The 23,734-nt window shown below is 42.3% G+C and overlaps 2 protein-coding genes across 2 annotated transcripts; both read left to right on the top strand.

Annotated features, from left to right (window-relative positions):
* The first annotated feature begins 730 nt into the window (after window positions 1-730).
* Window positions 731-6,477, top strand: ube2v1 (ubiquitin-conjugating enzyme E2 variant 1). Its single transcript, XM_068712665.1, has 4 exons — window positions 731-804; window positions 2,644-2,792; window positions 3,788-3,913; window positions 5,456-6,477. Exons 1-4 carry the CDS (start codon window positions 783-785, stop codon window positions 5,600-5,602), a joined length of 444 nt encoding a protein of 147 aa, XP_068568766.1. The 5' UTR covers window positions 731-782; the 3' UTR covers window positions 5,603-6,477.
* Window positions 6,478-19,941: 13,464 nt separating this feature from the next.
* Window positions 19,942-23,289, top strand: LOC137873565 (transcriptional repressor scratch 1-like). Its single transcript, XM_068711793.1, has 2 exons — window positions 19,942-20,426; window positions 22,208-23,289. The coding sequence occupies exons 1-2, from the start codon at window positions 20,264-20,266 to the stop codon at window positions 23,017-23,019; spliced, it is 975 nt and encodes a 324-aa protein (XP_068567894.1). The 5' UTR covers window positions 19,942-20,263; the 3' UTR covers window positions 23,020-23,289.
* The last annotated feature ends 445 nt before the right edge of the window (window positions 23,290-23,734 follow it).

Genomic DNA, 23,734 nt, shown 5'->3' with positions numbered 1-23,734 from the left:
TGAGTGACATCCCTTTTGCCATTTATGTGTATTGGGCTTTCAGATTCAGACACCCACAATTATGTTTTTCATATCTAGAATAAACATTCTGGACATCTGCAATATAATTCTTAATAAGAAAAACTCGCATTTCATATATCTACTACCCCATTGTTACAGGCCATCATTTCAATTTCTTATATCAATCACGAAAAAACAATAATGTCATTTTGAATATCCACAATGTATTGTGACTAGTAAATGTACTTATGGATATCAATACCTGACATTATGGCTATAGTAAAAATGCAATTTCAGATATCAATAATTTAAATTAAGACTAGAAACAATGTCATTGTATATATCTACAAATGTATTGTGGATATCTGTCCTGGATATCCAAAAAGATAATACCTAAGTTATGATTAGCAAGAATTATATAGTAGATATCTGAAATTGGAGTTTTTCCTTGTAAGAATTATTTTGCAGATATCCAATATTTTCACTATAGATATCAAACGGACAAACGTCAGCGTGGAAATCTGAAATGCTCTTTTAGACCAGGAAGAATCAAATGACAGATAACTACAATAAAATAAAATAAAATGTATCCAGTCCAGCTACTTCATGTTAAAACGGCCACACAAACACTAGTGTAAAAAGCATAACTATAGCAATATCATGAAGCAATTTAAATGAAATAAAAATATGAACTAAACGCTACTTCTTTTCTTTTCTTCGTCACGTCATGTCACGCGCTAGTTAACATCATACGTGCGCGCTTCCGTAAAGCAGTGATAAAGATGGCGGCCTCCGCCGTACTAGGTAAGCCGACTTCACTGACAGTTCAGACAGTACATTTTCATTGATTTTCCTTAGGAGATACTATTTCCACTATGCCACATTAGGTGCGCAATAGTTTTGCAAGTGCAAGAGTCCAGCTGCGGAGGAATTTTGACTGTTTAAAACATTAAATTCAGCTTGAGAAAATGCTGTCATACGCTGCTAGCTAGCTAGCTCGTTGGTTAGCTAAACTGGCCCACAGTCTTTGAGCAACATTATGCACATCTAATCGGCAACAACTTTTAATCTACCAATACGAAGCTATCCGGTCAAAAGACAAGGCTTCATATGGAGTCACCGCACACCACAAAGGCCGTGTGCCTGGGGGTATCGGTGGGTTTCTCTGTTAGCGAGGCGGTGACGCCCCTGACTAGCTTGATGGCTGGAAAACTTGTTTGCTTAGATAACGTTAGCTAGTTGGTAGCAACTGGAGAATCGCGGCTATCCGGAAGAAATTTTCTAAAGCAAAATGTATTTTACTCTTTCTGCTAATGTCACAGGACCAGCCACCCGCAGCGGTATGTTTGTAACATTGAAAAGAAGTAGGTAATCCCGTTAAATGGCTAGCAACGGCGATTTAGTTTTTCACCCGTGGTTACCCCAAAGCTAATAACTTCACCTCACCATTCAAACACTGTTCGTCTGAGGAGGACCCTGCTGTCACGAATGAAGGCTCAAAGTACAGTCTTATTATATACATATTCACGGGAATTTGAGAGTGTACTAGTGTAAACCCAAGTACGTTTTACTGAACGTGTGGTCAGTTTAATAGTTGGATGTCGCAGCCTGTGTTCGGCCATCAATGTGTTACAGATGGACCTTTTTTCGCTGCCTGCCGTTATGGCCGACACGTATGTATGTGCTCTAAATGAAGAAATATAATTTGATCATTTTGACATCAGGTTATTTTATTAATGTTGTCCTTCAATGTTTGACACTATGAATATTTTCATTTTTAAAGATGGAATTTGTGATAATGACATTATAGGTGAATGTCAAAGTAGGTAAATGTTCTGTTATGAAGCCCTGTCTGTCTGTGTGACCACACACTGTCTAGGTGACGCAGCTCAAAGGTTGGGTCAGGGTTTTTTCCCTGGTTCATACTCTGGAGGAGGGTGGTACCGTCCTGATCATGTGCATGTTCTCATGCTACTTTCAGACCTGACAAACGTACCCCATCTCGTCAGCAACATTACTATCCATTAACTGCCTGTAATAACCAGGCGAGGTGTGCACTGGTTTGCTCTCACGATCCTCCACCCGAGCTGACGTGTAAAGTAGTCGCTGATTCTGCAAGGGAAAGTGTTAATTTAATAAATTCAACATACTTGGATGCAAAAGAAACATACAGCCACAAAATATACACTGCTGCCGTAGGGAAACAAGACTCGGTCAGAACCATGTATGGTCCGCTGTCTCAGGCGTTTTCAACTTTCAACAGTGCAATCACACCTTTTTGACCTGGAACATGAATGTAGACAGTTCCATTAAACTAACAACAACAGTTGTTAATCATCATGCCCAACTGAGTCATTTCCTGAGTCATAGTGTGGTTAGGAGGTTGATGCTATGTTATAGTAGGGATCACTGACAGATTGAACTATTACAATCATTTTGTACTAGAAGTTTTTAAAATAAGTGATTCTAGTTGCATGGTTTTATTTTTCACACACACCTTCCTCAGCTTTAGTCAGCAACCTCTGTTCAGGGAAAGTATTGGATATGATTGAATTTCCTTCAGTGTGTGAATAGATAGAATTCACGTCATGATCCTTTTCTCTCTCTCTGTCTCTGTGTGTGTGTGTGTGTGTGTGAGTGAAGGCTGCGTAGTTCCACGCAGCTTTCGGCTGCTGGAGGAGCTGGAGGAAGGTCAAAAGGGAGGTGGAGACGGCACAGTGAGCTGGGGCCTCGTGAGTGACGACGACATGACACTAACTCAGTGGAATGGCATGATCATCGGCCCTCCCAAGGTGAAACGCCCCAAGGGCTTACAACGCTCTCGCATCACACAGCTCTTTTCTCCAGCACTGGATTTAAAAATGGCTAAGAACACGTTTTCTTGAAAGACAAGAAGAAGGTCATCTAACTCTTGGCAGCACTTTTCTAAGTTTTACAATAAGAAAACCTTTGGAGCCCTCCAAACGCTAACTGTGTCGAGTTGTTCCTAATCAGTAGAGTTCTCATTTCATTTAGAACCATGTTGCTTGTGCTAACCTGAATCAATGGCTTGTCTCATAAGAAATGGCAGTAACATGGTAAACAGAGGCTGAGTTACATGTTCATAGTAGCGAGGGCTAGGAAACAGCGTTTAATGGAGTGCATGTGGTGCATGAGGTTGCAGGTGTGATGCCAAGTCTCAGCTAATGAGCAGCAGGAGTACTGCACATCCCGTGGTAACTCTTCTTGTATTAAGGTAAACTAGAAATTTGAAAAAATCAAGATACGGATTTTTGAGGAGCAGCAGGAGACGGGCACTTTTATTGCAGTTTGGGAGAACCTCCTTAAGTCATAAGTCATCTTTTGGGGGGTGTAATGGTCTGTAGGTGCCATACTCAGGTTTAGGAGTCACGGTTCGGTGCGAGTTCAATATGGTGGTTATATAATGTATTTATTAATTTGCATAATGGTTTATTGTTCCTTCCTTGTGTGGTTGAGAAGAAAAGAACAACATGCAGGCATGCACTAGTTTATGTTTTTGCAGTTTTGAATGTGGCAGCCTTGATCCTCGTACCGCTGTGCTACAGGAACAAAGTAGACGGCATATATAAATGTAAAGTTGCAATGGCAGTAAGTTGGGGTGTGAGTCCCCAAGGTGACTTCAGCATTTGTAGCTGTTTCTCCTATTTTCCATCAGCCAGAAGATTGCTTGTCATCAGTGCCACCAGGTCAGATTGTGAAATCTTGCTGGTTCACACCTCCACATTTCACTCTGTGAGCTAACCTGTCCCCGTTTCTTTGATCGCAGACCATCTACGATGGCAGGATATACAGTCTGAGAATAGAATGTGGATCCAAGTACCCGGAGCATCCCCCTCATGTCCGCTTTGTGAACAAGATCAACATGAGCTGCGTACACAGTTCAAACGGTGTGGTGAGTATCCAGATTTCACCTCACATCTGTTCTCACCAAGTGAAGTTGGTCATTCATTTCAAGTATTTATTGGTGTCCTGTGCACTGAATCGGACATACACATCATTTACAGAGTCATGCTCTGCTAGTAGGAGCCGCTGCTGCCAGTTGGATTCAAGACTTGACTCATGCTTCAGTCTCTGTGGTAGCTTTTAGTAGTGAGTTGTTAGGAACCCTGTGATTTAGGAATTTTGTACAGCCATTAATGGTACAGGGAGACTCAACAGGTTGCAAGTTTCATATGGCCTGTTTCCTTCACAGATCCTGCGTCCCTGTGAAGCAGACATGGCGTAAAGTAGTCCTGCTTATTGTTTCGCTATATTGTCAGCAATGGTCTAAATACAAGCGGATGGTAAAGTAGGTAAAGATAGTTACAAGTGCTGAGAATCTCAGTCTAGTTACCATTTTGATTTAGATTCAGTGGCCGTATTTACAAAGTGTCTTGTGTTACTTCAGGACTTCTCCTAAAGAGTTCTACAGATTCAGAGCTAAGAGTTTCATCTTAAAACTGTTCCACAAAGCCGCCAGGAGTCACTTTTAGTCAGGCACCAAGAGAACTCCTAAGCTAAGAGAGAGGGGCGGAGTTGACCCAAGTAATAGCACATATTGTGCATGAAATCATCTTTATCCATTTAGTTATTGTGGTGAATAATTGTTTAATGTACACTTAAGGAACTGTCAAACAAATGTGGTCTGAAGAGACCATCTGTGTTTTGATGGAGTAGTGAGAGTTGTGCAAACCATCATCTGTGGTGTGATTGGATGAACTCCCCACCACTAATACATAAATAAAAGCATGTGACTGACTGTAAGCAGGGCTCAGTGACTGAGGAGTCCTCTGCCTCAGAACGTGGTCCTGTCCAGGCTGCTCTCATCCAAAAAAATGAATGCACCGTAATTCATATATATCCCACAAAATCTTTTTGTAAGTTATGCACGCAATCTTGAACGAGGAAGTATAAAGCCCCTAACAAACCGGTGGGTCCAACAAACACCCAGGAGACCGCTGTTCGCTCCCCGTGTGATGTGAGAAGCCAGCTTTGATTCTTTTGTCACATTACTTGTGTAGTTCTTTTAACCCAAACGACAATCTATTCCTCAACCTAACTCGGTAGAAGTTGCTTCCTGTCAAGTCGGAAGTTTATTTTGAAAAGGTGGTTATGTATCATGCATGTAACGAGTGGAAATTGACACGCATTGCTGGCTTTTGTGGAAAAAAAGTTAAAGAGTAAGTTTTCATACAAGATCTCATATGAACCGCTGTATGAGGATAGGATGTCGTGTGAGTGTCGGAGGAAGTACCCTAACCACAGCTTCTAACTTCTCTCACATTCAGGAGCTAGTTTAGCCCTAAAATGCTTTTTAGAGCAAAAACATTTTTAGGAGTCACTCCTAACTTTGCCAGATTTCTCCTTGTTACTTTTGTCTTCTAAAAGTGGTCCTCTTAAAAATAATTTTGTTGAGGCCTTAATAAAAAGATCTCCCTCTCTCCTCTCCTCTCAGGTGGACATGAAGTCGCTGTCGGCGCTCTGCAGGTGGAGAAACACCTACAACATCCGGATGGTGCTGCAGGAGCTCAGACAGCATATGATGCTGAAAGAGAACAGCCGGCTCTCCCAGCCACCTGAAGGCCAGGTGTACAGCAACTGAGGACCTGCTGCTATCCTTCTCTCTCTCTCACACTCACACACTCACACACTCACACACACACACACACACACACACACACACACACACACACACACACACACTCACACACACTCACACACTCACACACTCACACACTCACACACTCACACACACACACACACACACACACATACACACACACACACACACACACTCTCTACCACTGTCAAACTACATCATGTTATCCAAGACTCTCCACTCCCACCCTCTCCCTCCCCTCAGCAGCCTCCCATTGGACAGAGAGAGGGATGTGCATCCAGACATCACCCAACACAAATCCTGTACATCTCACTCATGTTATTTTGTCTTATCTCGTGTGTGTTCTACATCCAGATTGTAAAATAACCAATGACCTGATTGAGTGTACCAATAATACGAGCGTGTGCTGCGGTCTTCACTTAGTCCCTGTTATATGGGTAGTGCGGTGAGGGATTTGAATCAACTCGGCAAAACAATTCGACTTGGGTAAACCCCCACCCTCCCACCCTCCGACCAAAATGTTAAATGTTTAGGTCATTTGTGGGTTTTTTCATGAGTCCCTTCATGGAGATGAAAATAAAAGTAGCCCAGACAGTGCTTCGCTAGGTCTCCCGGGATGCGTCGGTCTCAAATTCCCCCAGCTTCCGCAAAATCCCGACGATGTGAAATTCACGGGTTTTCCTCAAACGGCTGCATGTCCAGGACAGAGGAAATAACTGCTACTAGACATTCAGCAACGTATGTATCAACAGGGCCCTGCTGGCTCATCACTCATGTTCTCCGACTAGTCTTCTGTGTGCCATATGGGTCATAGCGCTTTGTGATGGTGATTGATTGTTAGCAGCCAGTGGGAGGGAGGGAGGGGGGGTGGGTGTGGGGAGAGGAGAGGAACATAGTTTGTGCGCTCCACACCTCACCACTACTGTACTGTGGCCCGGGCCGAGCAGGACGAGCTGCGTTATTGGTTTGCTTTTGTTTGTCTGCTGTTTTTGGGTTCTTGTTTGGGTTTCTTCAGTCTCCGTGCCGACCTGTGTCTCCTCTCTCACACAGTGAACGCTCACTCAACGCAATGTATGGCTTTGGATGTTTATTTTTTATGACGGGTTGAATCTAATCAGGGTGATGGTGACCTGTTGCATGGTTTTATTTGAATTAAACGTTATTACTTTTGCACGCGTTTGTGTTGTGATTCTTCAAGGCACATGTCAGTACGCTGAAGTGGTTTCTTGTGACTAAGTAAATGTAGTTCTAAGCCAAGTTTCTCAAGCCTGTCTTAAAACAATATTTAGGTGCCCATATGAGACGTGACGCAGGTTTTTGCTTTCTTCTTGTAAATTAATGGTCAAAATTGAAACAGGCCAAGATTCACGCTCACTTATTTCTTATGAGTAAGTCCAAAAATGTTGGATCCTACATTTCCCATTATTCAATCAATAGCATCTATTACGCTAAGCTCCCAATGTGTAATGCTGGCTTTCTATTCTGAGGGATGTTTCAGATATGATAAAGCCACTCTAGTCAGAAATGTTATTGTCCATGATGTGGAACATTTTCTTTGGCTTTTACCACAATCGACATGATTTACAATAAGACCATGGTAGAACAGTAAAGACACTGGGAGGAGTTAAACTGTTGTACGGTGCACTTTACACTGGCATGTATGTACAATCAGTGGAGTTTCCAAACTATACCACTTTTAGACTTATTGTGCTAACAGACAATGTGATGAAAAACCCAAACCATACCACAAAGTGTACCCACATAACCGTTTTGGTGCTCGTATGCACCCAGACTGTTACAATTCTGTCATGGCAAAAAAGTTCCTATTGTCATTCATGTTAAAGAATAGTCTCATCGATCACATGTGGAGAGGCATCAGTGGTGAAAGTAAGCTATGTGGAGTTTAGTTGCTGGGCGTGTCTCTGGGTTGACAGCGAGATGCTTCTCTAAGCGTAACCAGGCGCAGCATCCCCATCCAGCAGCTGTTGGTGCTGCTATCTGCCCTCTTCTCTGCAGGGAAACGGGACAAAGAGAGGCACGTGACCCGAGCTCGGGGCAGAAAAGATTGGTGAATCAATCACAGTGGGTGATACAGCTGGGTGCCCTTCACTCCCTTACATACTATACACAAAAGCTTTTATGGACTCTCAAGGAGAAATGATCTGCTAGATGCAATGCTGTATACAACTAAGCTGACTCCTGGCAATATATGGTTCCTTATCAACATGGATGGATCACTGAATGACCCAACTGGACACAGGCCCAGAGGACCAAAGTGTCTGGAGCCTCCGTGACCTTCACCTACAGAATGTACCTCAAAAAGGCATAAAAGAACTAGAAATTGATACAAAGCAACTGCAAAGACACTCAAAATGACTACAAAGAGACACAAGTGACTACATAGACACAAAGCAACTGCAAAGAGACACAAAATGACTACAAAGAGGCACAAAGCAACTGCAGAGACACAAGTGACTACATAGACTCAAAAAGACTACAAAGAGACACAACATGATCTCAAGGTACTACAAAGCGACACAAAAGAACTACAAAGAAACTAATGACTACATAGAGACTCAAAATGACTACAAAAAGACACAAGGCGACTACAAAGACACAAATGACTACATAGAGACTCAAAAAGACTACAAAGAGACACAATATGATCTCAAGGTACTACAAAGCGACACAAAAGAACTACAAAGAAACTAATGACTACATAGAGACTCAAAATGACTACAAAAAGACACAAGGCGACTACAAAGACACAAATGACTACATAGAGACTCAAAATGACTACAAAGAGGCACAAAGCAACTGCAGAGACACAAGTGACTACATAGAGACTCAAAAAGACTATAGAGAGACACAATATGATCTCAAGGTACTACAAAGTGACACAAAAGAACTACAAAGACACAAATGACTACATAGAGACTCAAAAATGACTACAAAAAGACACAAAGCTAATACAAAGAGACAAAGCGACTACAAAGAGACACAAATGACTACATAGAGACACAAAGCAACTAAAAGAGACACAAAACAACATAGAAAAGAGGCTCAGCAACTCTAAAGTTGGTAGTAGGAGTGGTGGTGGGACCTTTGCATGTTAGGGCCCCATTGTCTCATAATCCACCCATGCTTATCAATTATAAAATGAGTTGATTATGTGAATTTTTATGACAAATATCCAGAAACAGTATGAAATTGATTTGATTTGACAATTTGTTTTTAATCAGATGAATGACATCTTAAAGGTGATCTCTGTCAGAGTTCCATATCCAATCCTTTTAATCCTTTTAACAGCTCTTCAGTCAGCTAGACAGCGTGGTCAGTGTGTGTTGGTGTGTGTGTGTGGGACAGGAAGAAATAAGTGGACAGGCCCTCGGTCACTCTAATCGTATCTGCTGTGATGGACGAGCTCTCCATCAGCCAAACTGTATCAAAGAGTGAAAGAGCAGACAACGTGGTGTGCCACTCAATCAGCATAATTGTATGTGAACAATTTTCAATTCACCCTTGGGCCATCTGACATACTGTGGGTCAGAAGAACTAACAAGTTGATGTATAAAAGTTTCAGTCTTCTGACAAACCAATCATAGCTTTTTATTAAATTACACTACAAGAATCTATCATTAGATTGCCATTCCTGTGTCTTCCTAACATGTCATGTCACAAGGTTTTTGTGAACAAGTGTCACCTGGACTGTTCTGCAGAAACAGGTTATGTTAACGCGTTAGAATACGACCCACAACATGCAGCGTAATTCTTTAGATATCACAGTGTGCACCAATACATTAAGTAACAGTAGATACAAAGGCACATGAGGTGAAGTGGGGGGAATAAGGGGAACTTTAAAGTAATGTATACTGTAGGTAATATATTATATTCTTTAACTAACAGATACCTATTCCAATTATATATTACTACAGTATTTTTAACGAGAACTTCTACTGTAAGTATGTTTGACTAACAGTGCTGCAGGGATGATGTATTTTTGTAGTCCAACAGGAAGTTAGCATCGCGCTGGTTCCCTCCACATAAAGCAAACAGGATTTTTCCTTTGGATTTTGGATTATTACAGAAAATAAGCTCTGAGGGAAACAAACATTTATGATACTTGCATGTTTTGTTTGGCAATATAATTGTCACAAATGAACGGCACTTTTAGGGTACATTTTTTGAGTAAATGCTATTGCCAGAAGTAAGAAGCTAATGTCAGGATATAAACAGGAGGAAGATTAGTTAATTAAGAATAAGGTTAACGAGAGTCATGCATTGCAGTCATTTTGCTAAAAAGGGGGGATTGCATCACCACTAAACTAAAGGCGGACTAGTCGGCGTGATTATGTTTTGTAGCCTCATTTAGCCACTTTTTAGCAACTGCAACTTTTAAGATGCGTAAAAGCTTCAAAATTCAAAAGAGGTGTGTTTGATATAGAACAAAACGTTCAAATCTCTTCAACTCGTGTTCGTCACAGATCTTATTTCAGACATCAAACTAAAAGTTTAAAAAACCCACGACTTCGCGACAAGGGAGCAAAAAAGTGCAAAAAAATATGCTGACTCGTTTCTGGTACTTAGGACTAGCTCCTGCACCACTCTTATTGCTGAGCAACGAAGGGGAAGATGGCGTACACTAGTACTTTATGACTTCTGCATCTGTGATCTTGTAATATTTATAATACTAGAGTAATATCTCGTTTCCACAAGTCAACGATTTAAAGAGACCTGTGAGAGCTGTGTATTTACTAATTTACTTGATAATGGACAAGGCAAGCTTGACTGAGCCACCATTTTGTACCAGCATTCAACAGTTCAGTCACGAGTCAGAGACAATGAAAAGGCAGATATACCAGTTTGTCCACTAGACCAAAACGGGACAACGGGGACAGGTGTCTTTCAGTTTTAAATTCCTGTCTGCACCTTGTGACCAGTAGGATCAGATCCTATTAGAGGCAGACTAAAAGGATTGGATCTTTTCAGGCTGTGGCCTCTACACTAAGTATCAGTTGCTGTCATTTCTATTGAATGAACAAAACTCTGGAGAATACCTCTGATGTCAAAGTAATCAAACCTGTTCACTCCTCATTATCATAATCATAATCAGAAACAGTTTGTACGTTACACATACAAGGGATTGGGCTTGGTGATTGGGGCGTGACAATAAACAGTGCATTAGTAAAAGACATCGTTTTAAAATAGAAAATATGATAAATGTACAATGAAATATGATAAACAAAGAAACCACTAAGGAGTACATATGAAAATCTAGATATATCAAGAGAACTACTCAAAAGTAAAAGTACTGCATTCAAAATTCTGCTAAAAGCTACTACGAAGAACTTTTTGCTCTGAGCCCAAAGCAAGAGTAAAAAAGTATCAGCATCAAAATATATTCAAAGTACCAAAACTAAAAGAATACATTTAACAATAGTATGATTATAATTATAATCCAATAATATAATTGTATAATTGTTATATAATAATATTGATTCATTAGTGTGTTCTGGGTGAAAGTGTTTTTGGACCCATCCACCACCGCGACCTCCTGCCGAAGCTGAACTTCCGCTGACTCCGTCTGCCATAATAATACATCATCATTTATTAGCTGATTATTTTTTGTATCAATAATCTGAATCTGCAAAGTAATGAAAGCTTCCAGATAAATGTACTGGAGTAAAAAGTACAAGTATAAAGTAGCATAAAATATGCCTCAAACTTGATTAAATGTACTTAGTTGCTTTAAAAAAAAAAATGCATTCACATACCATCTCGATAATTAACTAACTTCATCGGACGAATTGCACTCCATTTGTTACATTCACATGTAAAGCACTGGGGGGGGGGGGGGGGGTGTAGACCAGTTGTGGGAGGTGTCAGATGGTCGCTGACACACACACTCCCACATCCTTTTTACCGCACGACCCGATGTGTGTTCAGCACTGAGCAGAGCAGTGTGGAGGAGCCCATCTGCTCACGGGGTCAATATCACACACACACACACACACACACACACACACACACACACACACATGCTGAGTGTGCCAATTAGCTAAATGAGACAGATTTTTTCCTCTGTGTTGATTTGCATTTTTTATGGAGAGCACATGGTTTTAATAATCACATTAATGGCTGTAATACAATTTTTTTTATGCTTTTGATTAAAACAGAAATAATTTCTACACACAAAATAAATGTGAACAGGGAGGAAGGAGGACGAAATAGTAACCTTTGGCTTGAGGTGTGAGAGAAATAAACCAGTGAAACGTTATCATTTGCTCCTCCTTCACTTTGAAATCTGGGATATTTTTCACTTTTTTTTGGAATATGTTTATTAGACTTCCACAGTGTCAAGAAAATGTCATTTATTTCTTGAGCAGCTTTCAATCTAGTGTTTTAACACTATAGGCGTCTATAACACCAGTGTAGGTGTGTTCCCAGTAACACCAGTTTAACGGTGAGTCTCAGTGGAAGTGACAGGCTGCTAAACCAGTCTGACCAGCTCAGCTGATGAAACTGACAGTGTACTGCTTTCAGTTTCATCAGGACGTAACTATTTGTTACTGTTAGTTTGTCACACTCACCATATATACATAGTCTTTATACAGCCTTTAATCTTACATTTATTTTCTATTTTCTATTTATTATCTACAGCCTGATTAAAATACACATTATAACAATGTAAATGTAAGTTACTGCAAATGTATTTTATATCAGAAAATCTATATCCCCCCCATGATTCTTTATTATTTTCTATCAAATAAGAAAGGATCATTTACATTTCGCAGGAGCTTTCTACACTCATCAGCCAGCTGACATGGAATCACAAGCTTTTGAATGATCTGCCAAAGTTGTGCTAGTTTGAACTTTCATTCAGCAGCTTCAAGCTTTAACTGACCCCCTCACATGTCCTGTTGCAACCCCCGGACATTTACTGTACACGCGACACATTTTCATTCCCAACTGTTAGAATTGCGACATTTGTTCTGAGGCCCTAAGCTTCAAACTATGACCCTTTGTGGTGTCAGTTTTGGACGCGTCAGTGACGCTAAATCCTGAATCCTGCTGTGGCGAAGGAATGACAGGATCTGCGGGGTGAAAGTCCTGCGTTTGTTTGATGTTAATACTGAACAAATCTGCAAAACATTCTCTGGAATCAGACCCTGGCATGTTTTATACCACCCACACACCTGACCTCCTTCCTGGGCTGGAAAAACATTGGAAAACATTTCTTCCAAAATGCATTGAAGTAGTATATAAACTAACTAAATGTTTAGCTTGCTAGCCCAAAACTATTTAGCATGTGCCTTGTCGCATTCCCAAGAAAATACTGATTTCACAATGTGAGAACAGGTCAGGAGTTTGCTGTCGATTTCGAATCTGTCGATTCGAAATCTGCCTATTGGTGTTGCCATTAATAACCTGCTGCGGCCTCTCCACTCCTTAACCAAATGAGCAATAAACCAGAGTGAGCGTTTGGGAAATGGAGAGTCATCTGAGCAGGTCACCGGGGCTGTAAATTTTTCTCCCAGTGTGACAGAGCGTCTGCAGCCTCCTGTGGCCTGGCCTGCCTCGGCCCGGCCCAGCGTCGCTGGATGGTTGTAAGGTGACGGAATGTATTGCCCCCCCCTCCTCCCCTTCATTCACACGCTCACACACACACACACACACACACACACACACACACACACACACACACACACACACACACAACCATTATGAAACCCCAGCAGATGGCCAGGAGACAAAGGGTGTGTGCCCCCAACACTGCCTCCCCTCCACCTCACTTTCCCTATTTTCCCCCCAAACCTCAAACCCCACCTTGTCCAACAAGAGGCAGGCAGTCTGTTACCGTAGTACTACAGCTGGAGCCCAATGAAACTTATCCCTCAGCCCCCCTCCTCTTCAACCCTAACACACACACACTTTCTTGCCACGTGCCTCTCAATTAAGACAAGTTGTCAGCGCTCACTCCGTCCCTTGTTCATGCAGATGTGGTGATTTAGCCTCCATTCCTCACTCGCAGGCGAAACCGGGTCCGCTTTAATGCGGAGACATTAGCCTAAATGATTCCCAGGATCCTTTATCAGGCGAGAGCCCCCATTTGGGGCCCCTGCGGCAGGTAATTCTCCTTTTGACAGTGCAATTGAAGCAGCCAGAGCTGGAGGGCTATTTGGCGAAGAGTCATTTAGTGTAAGTGCTCTCAAGGCCGGCGAATGACACTTGTAGAGACAATGTCACCCCCACTGACACCATCAGTTGATTGTGTATTGAACAGAAATGGAGGAGCAGTGTATGCCCCCCCCCCCCCCCCCCCTCGGGGCCAGATACATGCTGCACTATTGGCAGGGTGAAGTCCAAGGCGGGTGTCCGAGGAAAACTGTCAATACCAGGGGCCAAGGACACCAGGACGGGGACCACGAGGCATTAAACTGGTGTATTTCACCAAGGTGTGCTGCATGGACATTTTTTACAGACTGCAGCAGAAGACAGACGCTTCCAATAAGAAATGCTCTTGACATGTGAAGACAGTGTCCTTGCACAGGCTGAGCTCCTTCAAATGGACAAAGGATAAAAACATTTTAAAAGAAATTACTTAAAAACAATCACAGGCTGACATCAAACTGTAATAAAACATGATATAGAGGGATTTTTCTTGTGAAGTAGTTTAACACTTTGGGAAATGTGTCTTTATGCTGAGAGAGGTAAGATTACCATTCTCATATAATACTGAGCTGGAGCCAGGTCGTGGTTAGCCTAGCTTAGCATAAAGAATGGAGGCTGGGGCAAATAGCAAGCGTTTTCTAAAACAACCCTCTAAAGCTCACTACCGGTTGAACTCCTTTGCTTGATCTCCTTTGGTTGAGTTGCACACAAACAGAAATGTACAAATGACAATTTGTGATTTTTACGCTGAGTCATTTGATGGAGTTATTTCTTGACAAACAACAGCCAGGAAGCTGCGCTTGTGCCCGACCATTGTCGGCCAAGAAATAGTTGCCGCCCTCGAAAAACTACAAATGATTGTTTTGACGTTTCTGTTCATGTATGGGTTAATTATTGAGCTTTAAAGGTGTTGGTAGAAGTCCATTTTTTTTTTTTTTGCTTTGGACCGAATCAGGAAAACTCATTCCCCCTGCTTCCTGTCTTTATGCTAACCTGGGCTAAGCTAACTACACCTTAAGTGCAGCTCTTTAACGTACATAAATGAGAGTGGTATTGATCTGCTCATATCACCCTGGGAATATAAGCAAACAGGGTATTTCGTAAAATCGTAAAACTAATATTTGTGACTTCAAATATTTGTAGTAAATAATAATGCACCTGTTGTTACTATCTATCTCAGAGCTGCGTCTGCCATCGGGCATGTCCTCGTCCTCTCCATCCACCATCTTTCTTCTTCGCCATTGTGGTTTTTTCCATTTTGGACAGCATCTGCAGCTCTCGCCCTGGTTGCTCCCTTGAGACTCTGACATCCAACCGGAGCAGAGGCCAGCGACTCGAGTGATTGATGACCCTCAGAATGGAAAGGGGAGAGATGGACAGATTCCTTTTATCAGGATTGAGGTCTGACTAGATTAAAATGCAGTTGTACAACGCCTCCTCCCCCATTTTTTGGCGTCCCCGTTGGCCTCATCAGCATCCCCGCTCTATCTAGCGAGTGACGGCTGGCATTTTTTTTCCTAATCTCCTCCGCTGACCTCTCATCCCATCTCCCCACTTGAGGTGACACGGCGCCGACGTGGCCGATTGTGCGAGACTTTAACCAGTCACTTCCAAATTGACTTAAAGGTGTTGTGCTATTTGCACGGAGATGCGTGCGAGACAAATCTCAGTGGAGTGTTCCAAACACCATTTGCACAAAGTTGGTTGCTTTAAAAAAAAAAGAAAGTATGAAATGTGTCGGAACATAAATCACAAATCACTCACCACAGCTAACCACAATCAACCCTTGAAAAAACATGCAGAGTGAAGAGGGGAAATTCTCCTTTTTCTCACTCACTGAGTGCTGATTAAAAGAAAAGAGACAATCACTTTCATTCACTGGCGTGCAGCTGCCTCATTGTTACATCGCGGAGTGGGAGATTTTTTGGTGAGGTGCTGAAAAGATGCCTCGGTGAAAAGGACCTGCGTTTGTTTTTCAGATGGCTCTCTAATGACTGGATGTGATTAACACAAATTATCTCACATATCGCTGCTCAACAGGCTTAGACAGACAGTCTCTGGGTGCAACGCTACTTAACATGCATTTAATCAGACTCAGCAGTCAGTATCACGTACACAAGGACGGCAGCGGCCAGATTTCTCTGGCAGAAATATTTCATGTCTGGCTGTGTAATTCCTCTTTGTGACTTTAAGGCAAACATTATTACAAAATTACAGAATTATGGAGGCAGTTTTGTGACAAAACAGGCCTTATTTTGTTTTGCCTGTCAGCCTGTGCTTTGTTTGATGATATCTCACTGATCCTCTGGGAAATCTCTCTGCTCTGCTTAATTTGCTCATCTATGACATCACTGCACAAATTCACCTTTGTATGTAGGATTGAAAAACACATGTACACAACACTGGAAAGATGATAAAACATCTTCACCCCACTGGCTGATTTTTTCATTTGTTTTAAGAAAATACAATTTCAGACTTCAAGACTTCAAGTTTACAAACAAAGCCAATGTTTCTGGCAAAGGATGATAGGTTTCATATTGTTAACAAATCTCAAACAAAAGACCCAAACAAACGATGGGTTAGTTTATCTGGCTTTAATGACCCAGTCGGCAAAAAAATGTTTGGCATTATAGGTTTCTGCAAATCACGAGATATGTTAAATGACGATGTTTCTGAACCAAAAATATCTTTCATGAAAACGTTTCATATCAGCCTCGTATCACGCATGCAGAAATGCACAATGACACATTGTTATCGTTGAGAAACGTTTAGTTAGGTTTAGGCAACAAAACTACTTGGTTGAAGTTAGAAAATAAATCATGGTTTGTAGTGAAATATAATGTAACAACATAAGGTAACAATGTAACAACACAACGTAACAATATAACAATGTAACAACAAAACGTAACAATGAAACAACGCAATGTAACAATGTAACAACGTAACACGTAACACCGTTACAACATAACAACATAGCAATGCAACAGCGCAACGCAACAGCGCAACGCAACAGCGTAACGCATCAGCAACAGCGTAACGCAGCAACAACAACAGCGTAACGCAACAGCGCAACACAACAGCGTAACGCAACAGCGCAACGTAACAACGCAACAGCGCAACAGCGCAACGCAACAGCGTAACACAACAGCAACAGCGTAACACAACAGCAACAGCGTAACACAACAGCAACAGCGTAACGCAACAGCGCAACGTAATATCGTAACGTAAAAATTTAACAGCGCAACGTAAAAAATGTAACAGTGCAGCGTAACAACGCAGCGTAACAGCACAACGTAACAGCGCAACGTAACAGCGCAACGTAACAGCGCAACGTAACAGCGCAACGTAAAAATGTAGCGCAACAGCGTAATGTATCAGCGCAACATAAAAATGTCACGTATCAGCGTAACGTAACAGCGTAACGTAACAGCGTAGCGAAACAGCGTAGCGTAACAGCGTAACATAACAGCGTAACATAACAGCGTAACTTAATCACGTAAAAACTTTAAAACGTAACTGTCGTTACCACCCTAACTATTTTTACAACATAACTACCATTATAACGGCATATTATGTATATATCTGATGTCAATGCCAACATGTTTTCCAGGTGACTGAGCTGGTCTTTAAATAAACCCCCAGGTTAGCCAAATTCATTTGGATAAAAAAAAACAAAGTCCCCCCTCTTTTTTCAAATAACAATCAACTGTGTGAAATCTTAGCAATTAACTTTTAATCCACATTTGGTGCTCGAGTGAGTATTTGTGGCTGCAGGACTGTGTGTGTGGGATTGAGTCAAAGTAAACTACACTGTTTGTGTTCATGGTGATAAAGGAACATGTCACCCAATGCAACAACCCAATGTGTGACTCATTGCTGTGCAAAGAAAGATATTTCATACTTTGAATACACACAATACTAGTTAGCAGATACATTCATTGCTGGTTTGGGGCTGCACAAAAAATAAATAATTGTGTGTTTCATATGTTAAGATGGAGATTGTTTAACTTCAGGATTTTTTTCAGCGGCTTTGAGTTTCTTTAACAGTAGACCGCGCCAGAGATAATGAAAATGCCCCCCGTCAACATCTGTTTGTGAGATTGTATTACATTTTTTATGGTTCAGTCATACTGAACTGTATGTTGCAGAGCCATCTGTGGGCGAGCTGTCCAGGCTAGGTTTAAGCTGCTGCTGTCTCTCCGGCTAACCAGAATGTGACCTCTTGACCCTGCAGGCACCCTGAGGTCAGCCTGTCACAGCCGACAGACCGGAAGTCACTGTGGGGGCCTTTTTTTTATCCAGATGAGGGTTACATGGTTATATGGAGGGCTGAGGGTTCTTCTGTCAGACAAACTGTCAGAAACAGGGGCATATAAAGGGTGGAAGTGAAAAATAGAAATGTTTAACCTACTCATTTCTCAAAATGTGGATTTATAAAATAAAATAAAGTTTTATTTGAATTACATATCCTCTAATTTATCTTTATTTGGGAGTTTGCTGTGTATTCCTTACATATCTAAAACACTGCCCTGTGTCATGCCCCAAAATCCCTCCTCAAAACATATGCTGAATTTTGTCCATGATGGTGCGAAGATGATATTTGATCTATGTAGCTGAAATACTTAGAGTTTTATTTATTTGCACAATTTACATTTAAAGAAATCACATAAAAAATAAGAATGTAAAGTAATGTGCAGGATAGGGGTGTCTTGATATGCCGGTATCAACAGCGACAACTAAAGTTGAAATATTCCACATTGTGAATTATATAGTTCATATATAGTTAGACAGTTCTGAACTTTTCAGAAATGAAAATATCATGTTAATAATCCAGAACCTGGGAAATAATTTTACATAAACAGTTATGGTTACATACTCTCACTTTCCTACTCTCGTGTTTTTAATTAATTTGCTAAAAAAAGAAACAAAACGCACAAATTACAAAGTTAAAGAAGTGACTGCATTATTATTGTTTTTCTTCAAATTTTCTGAAAGTATCGCAATAATATCATGAATCTTTTTGGCCTCGACAGTCATGTGGCGTGATGAAAAAAGCCCCTCACCCATAGAATTTTAAAGAGATACTCTTATATATAGGTATATAAAGGTTATGACATTAAAAAAAGTCTAAATGTTGTTTGTTATTCTGCGTATGACTTAAAAGATTAGAAGATGATATGGCAGATATCGCTCTCTGAACTGTATCTTGAATATAACATTTATAATAATAATAACTATGATGATAATAATAATAACAATGATATAAAAAACATATTATATGGATATTGTAAATTGTAAGAAGCTAAAGTTTCTGAAATGAAGGAGCAAGTTTGGTGAAAGGATTTGAACAAATACAAATAGAAGTAAATAGACTAATACATATTAAAATGATTTGTCCTCATGTTCAGTACATGGCAGGTTTTAATTCCTGTTACTACAGACATCGTTACCATTAAAAGTACTGAGATTCCAGACTACACATGAAGGCATCTGAATGTGTGTAAGTGACTCTGACCTAAATCTGATGAAAACGCACAAAACCCAATCCATAATCTGAGGGACACACCGAGACCATGTTCCTGCAGGTTTAACATTTCTGCAACGAGCTGGATGTGTATATGATGATGAGGATGATGAAATACCAGAGGTGGTGGTGGTGGTGTTAGCAGTAAGGGGGTGTGTGTTTGGGGCAGCATAAATTGTGTTAGCTACTTCATTGAAAGACAATGGAGGACAAGATGTTGTGTGTAGTGTCACCCACGTGCTTCTGCACCACTATTGTCTGCCCTCCCTTCCTGGGAGAGGGGAGACGGAGGGGTGAGAGGAGGAGGAGGATGTGGGAGGAGGAGGTGGGTTAGTTGACTGTTCTGTGTGTGTGTGTGTGTGTGTGCGTGTGTGTGCGCGTTTGTGTGTGTGTGTGCGCACGTGCGGGGAGAAGCACAGACGGCTCGTGGTAATTTGATGTGTGTCCCCGGGGATGTTTGATGGATTAATGCTAAGCAGCTCCCTCTTCCAAAGCACCACCTGATCTTTGGGGCTTGTGCCCCACATATAAAAGGCTGCAGTAGTGCTGAGCTCAGCTAGTCCAGCCATCTCTCTCTCTCTCCCCCCCCTCTCTCTCTCTCTGCCTCTGTTTCTCCTTCGCCACTTTCTGTCTTCCTCTCCATCCTCCCTGTTCTCTGCTCTCTCTCTCTCTCTCTCTCTCTCTCTCTCTCTCTCTCTCTCTCTCTCTCTCTCTGTCTGCTGCTTTCACTACATTTTCTCTCTCTTCTTCCTCCCCTCTGGCTTTAAACCTTTGAGTCCAGGACTGATTTTTTGTAAACCTTTTTTTTTAGTTTGGCCTTTTTCGAGAAGGCCGCTCGGAAGCTCAGCACATTTCTCCTCTTTTTTTATTTTTATTTTTCATCATCAGCCTGGTTTTCTATGAGGCTCTAGCAACAGCATTTTTTTTTTTTAAATCAGGGAAAGAAAATGCCACGTTCCTTTTTGGTGAAGCAGCCGAAGGTTCACGATTTCTCGTCTTCCAACTACTACCATCAGCAGCAGCAGCAGCAGCACTGGGACGACTCACACACTGTCACACATGCCATCACAGAGTCGGCCACCAACTTGGCAGTGCGTTTGAGTGAAAATGGTGAGTTTCTCTCTCCGGTTGTGTTTTTGAACTTGTTGTGTCTGCCGGCTGGTAGCTATTGATTTCCTCCTTTGGAGATGATCCATACGATGTTTAGCACAGAAGCGTCAAAAAAGGCAAAAATAAACAGACAGATCCTTGCATGCTGTTCATGTTGTTGTGTTGCTACATAATCGCTCTTGGAAATCTCCCCCCCAATCAAAAAAAAAACCAACAGGCGTCGCTTGCTCCCCCTTCCGTATGCCTGAGGACTTTTGTTTTCTAACTCGGCGGATGCTAAATAGTATTCAGGTCACGCCGGCTCAATCTGCTTAATACTCCAACCAGATCACACAGCGGCCTTTGGCTTTAATACTATTGTGCACATGAATGATGAGATATACGTGTACACGCGCATTAGGCTCTACATCTGATGCAAGGCTTTTGTCAGGTCCAACTAGAAAGAAGAAGAAGAAAAAAAACACTCGGCAGAAAGCAGATAGCCACATGGGACTGTGTTGTCCTTAGATGGTGCAGTTGCCCTTGAGTCTCTCCTCTCATCAACCCCTTCCACCCCCCCACCCCCGTTCATCTCTCCATCTCTCTCCATCTGATCCTGCAGGATGTTAGATAGGATTGCAGCAACACAATCCATATGTGGAGCAGCGAGAGGTGATGGAACAGGGTTTTTAGAAGATGGGTATTGACTGGGAAATAGAGAGTGCTGTAGGTAATTCAATAAAGTGCAACATGAGCAGTGAATTGGCAGACAGTAGATTTTCCTCCTCCGCAGGACTTCTACACGGATGTGCAGAGCAACCCTGCAATACAAACAATATTTCGTGTGTGTGTGTGTGTGTGTGTGTTTGGCTTTGAGAAACATCCAAAGAAATGTGTGCTTTGAGCCCCCCGCAACACACACACACACACACACACACACACACACACACACACACACACCCCTCCACCACCAGCATCACAGATCTTGTGTTCGAGTTGAATCATTTGTCCCCCAGATTTAGGATGCCAGCTGTCTGCTTCCCTTTGTGTTCCAGTGTGTGTGTGTGTGTGTGTGTGTGTGTGTGTGTGTGTGTGTGTATGTGTGCTGGGGGGGGGGGAGGATTGGGCTCAATATACCATTGACTGCTGTCAAGATCAACCCCCCCCCTCCACCACCAAACACACTCTCCCTCCCATCCCTCTTTGCCAAATCGCAGTCCCCCCCACCTGTCACTCAATCTCCCCCCTCACCATACTCATGAATGCTCTCAAAAACGCCACAGATGGGGAATGATCTGATTAAAATGATTTAGTGATTGAGGGGATTTCACTGCTGAGACGCTCTGTTTTGATCACCCCCCCCCCCCCACACACACACACACACACACACACACACACACACCCACCCTCCCAGATTTAAATGTGCTGCTGCTGCTGCTGCGAGGCGGCGACAGGTGGATCGATGGGCAGCCAAAGTACTGCTCCGTTGACTGTTTTGTCAATGTCAGCACATTGTGTTAGACTCATATTCAGCCACAATGCGCCTTTCACCTTCTTTTTTTCCCCTTCCCTATGATGGCACTTGTTGAAGCCAGTAGAAGTATTGATTGGGGCAGAACTGTGCACCCAAAGACTCATTAATATTTCATTCCCAAAGCTTGCTGAACCTTGCTCTTACAAATAGCTTCCTGTATAGGATTCATATTGATTAGGGGTTTGGGTAAGAGGGCACTTTTCATCAGAGGTTATCAGGATCATGACAATGTTCCATCTCTTTATAAATTGTATTTTTCCTTCCCCAGGCTACATCCACGATTACATCATCCCCTCAGTGTTGCATAGCACAAAGGAGCCAGGTCATGAGCAGACCGGGCTCTCCTCATTGCCCCTGTACTCTCCAGGTGGCAGCGGTGGGGAGGAGTTCTCCGACCACGACATGGAGCATCCGGACAGTCCCGTCTCCAGCGGCACGGTCGAGTCGGACAGCAGCGGCCCTGAGCTGGAGGCATGCGGCATCGACGCCTTCCTCGTCTCCGATGGCCGCTCCCGCCGGAGGCCCAGCCAGAGGCATCTCCGCAAGCGAGGCAACCAGTCGGACAGCAGCGAGGGCGTCGGCTCGGTGGACTGCAGCCCCGCCAAAGGGAAATCCAAAGGGCGCCACGTGTGCGGCGAGTGCGACAAGTCCTACGCCACATCCTCCAATCTGAGCAGACACAAGCAGACTCACCGCAGCCTGGACAGCCAGCAGGCCAGGAAGTGCCCCACCTGCCACAAGGTGTACGTGTCCATGCCGGCACTGGCCATGCACATGCTGACCCATGACCTAAAGCACGAGTGCGGGGTGTGCGGCAAAGCCTTTAGTCGACCCTGGCTCCTGCAGGGCCACATGAGGTCCCACACCGGGGAGAAACCGTTCGCCTGCGCCCACTGTGGCAAGGCCTTCGCCGACCGCTCCAACCTGCGCGCCCACATGCAGACGCACTCGGCCTTCAAGCACTACTCCTGCAAGCGCTGCTGCAAGACCTTCGCACTCAAGTCCTACCTGAACAAGCACTACGAGTCGGCCTGCTTCAAGGGGCACCAACCGGAGGATGACTGCAGCTCTGAGGACTGATCGCGACATATTCATCTTTTTCATTTCTATTTATACGCTTTTTAATAGTTCATACAAAAGTCGGAGAAAAGCTTCTTCTCAGGCTTTCACATGCATGCATCATAATCCTGCCTTTTGATATAAGCAATAACCTCACTTGAAATTATTCAGGAATTATGTATGAAATTCATAAAAAATCTCAGTGTTGTTCACAAGTATAGAATATTTTATATTATTTTGTATTAATTGAAATTGCAATAATTTCCATGCCAGTATTATTTTATATGCCAACGAGCTCTTAATTTACCTCAAAAATATCTATTGCGTTAAAAAAGCATTTGTGTATTTATTAATTTATTTAACTATTTATTTGTCAATTCTGAAGATTATTTATTTATTATTGGTTGATGTATTTGTGAATTTAACATGGATTTATGAGAAGCCATGTATTGGATTTGTTGAAAACAAAAGCCAAAATATATTCTGACACTCTATATTTCTCTGTCTGATCAATTTGGTGATGACAATAAAACTGATGAAAATAATTACTAAAACTCCCTCCCTCATGCCTGAATACATGCAAAGATGAAACACACATTTATAGTTGAACACATTAAATTTTTTTTTCAGCTGAAGCACCAGAAACGAGTGGGACAACTTTTACTGTAGAACCTCGTCTGACTGTAAATAAGAAGTGGACATAGTCATTGTGGTTTGTGGACTGCCGTTGTGAAGC

The sequence above is a fragment of the Cebidichthys violaceus genome, unplaced genomic scaffold (genome assembly GCF_023349555.1).
Source record: "Cebidichthys violaceus isolate CVI_PGR_0920_01 unplaced genomic scaffold, fCebVio1.0.p SCAF_17, whole genome shotgun sequence".
Classification (NCBI taxonomy): domain Eukaryota; kingdom Metazoa; phylum Chordata; class Actinopteri; order Perciformes; family Stichaeidae; genus Cebidichthys; species Cebidichthys violaceus.
Note: the sequence above shows the minus strand (reverse complement) of the source record. Positions and strands in the feature narration are given on the sequence as shown.

Coding starts and splice junctions, on each gene's coding strand:
- ube2v1 (XM_068712665.1), top strand. CDS start 783: ATGGCGGCCTCCGCCGTACTAG. Junction 805..2,643: donor GGCGGCCTCCGCCGTACTAG/GTAAGCCGACTT, acceptor GTGTGAGTGAAG/GCTGCGTAGTTCCACGCAGC. Junction 3,914..5,455: donor TACACAGTTCAAACGGTGTG/GTGAGTATCCAG, acceptor CTCTCCTCTCAG/GTGGACATGAAGTCGCTGTC.
- LOC137873565 (XM_068711793.1), top strand. CDS start 20,264: ATGCCACGTTCCTTTTTGGTGAAGCAGCCGAAGGTTCACGATTTCTCG. Junction 20,427..22,207: donor AGTGCGTTTGAGTGAAAATG/GTGAGTTTCTCT, acceptor TTCCTTCCCCAG/GCTACATCCACGATTACATC.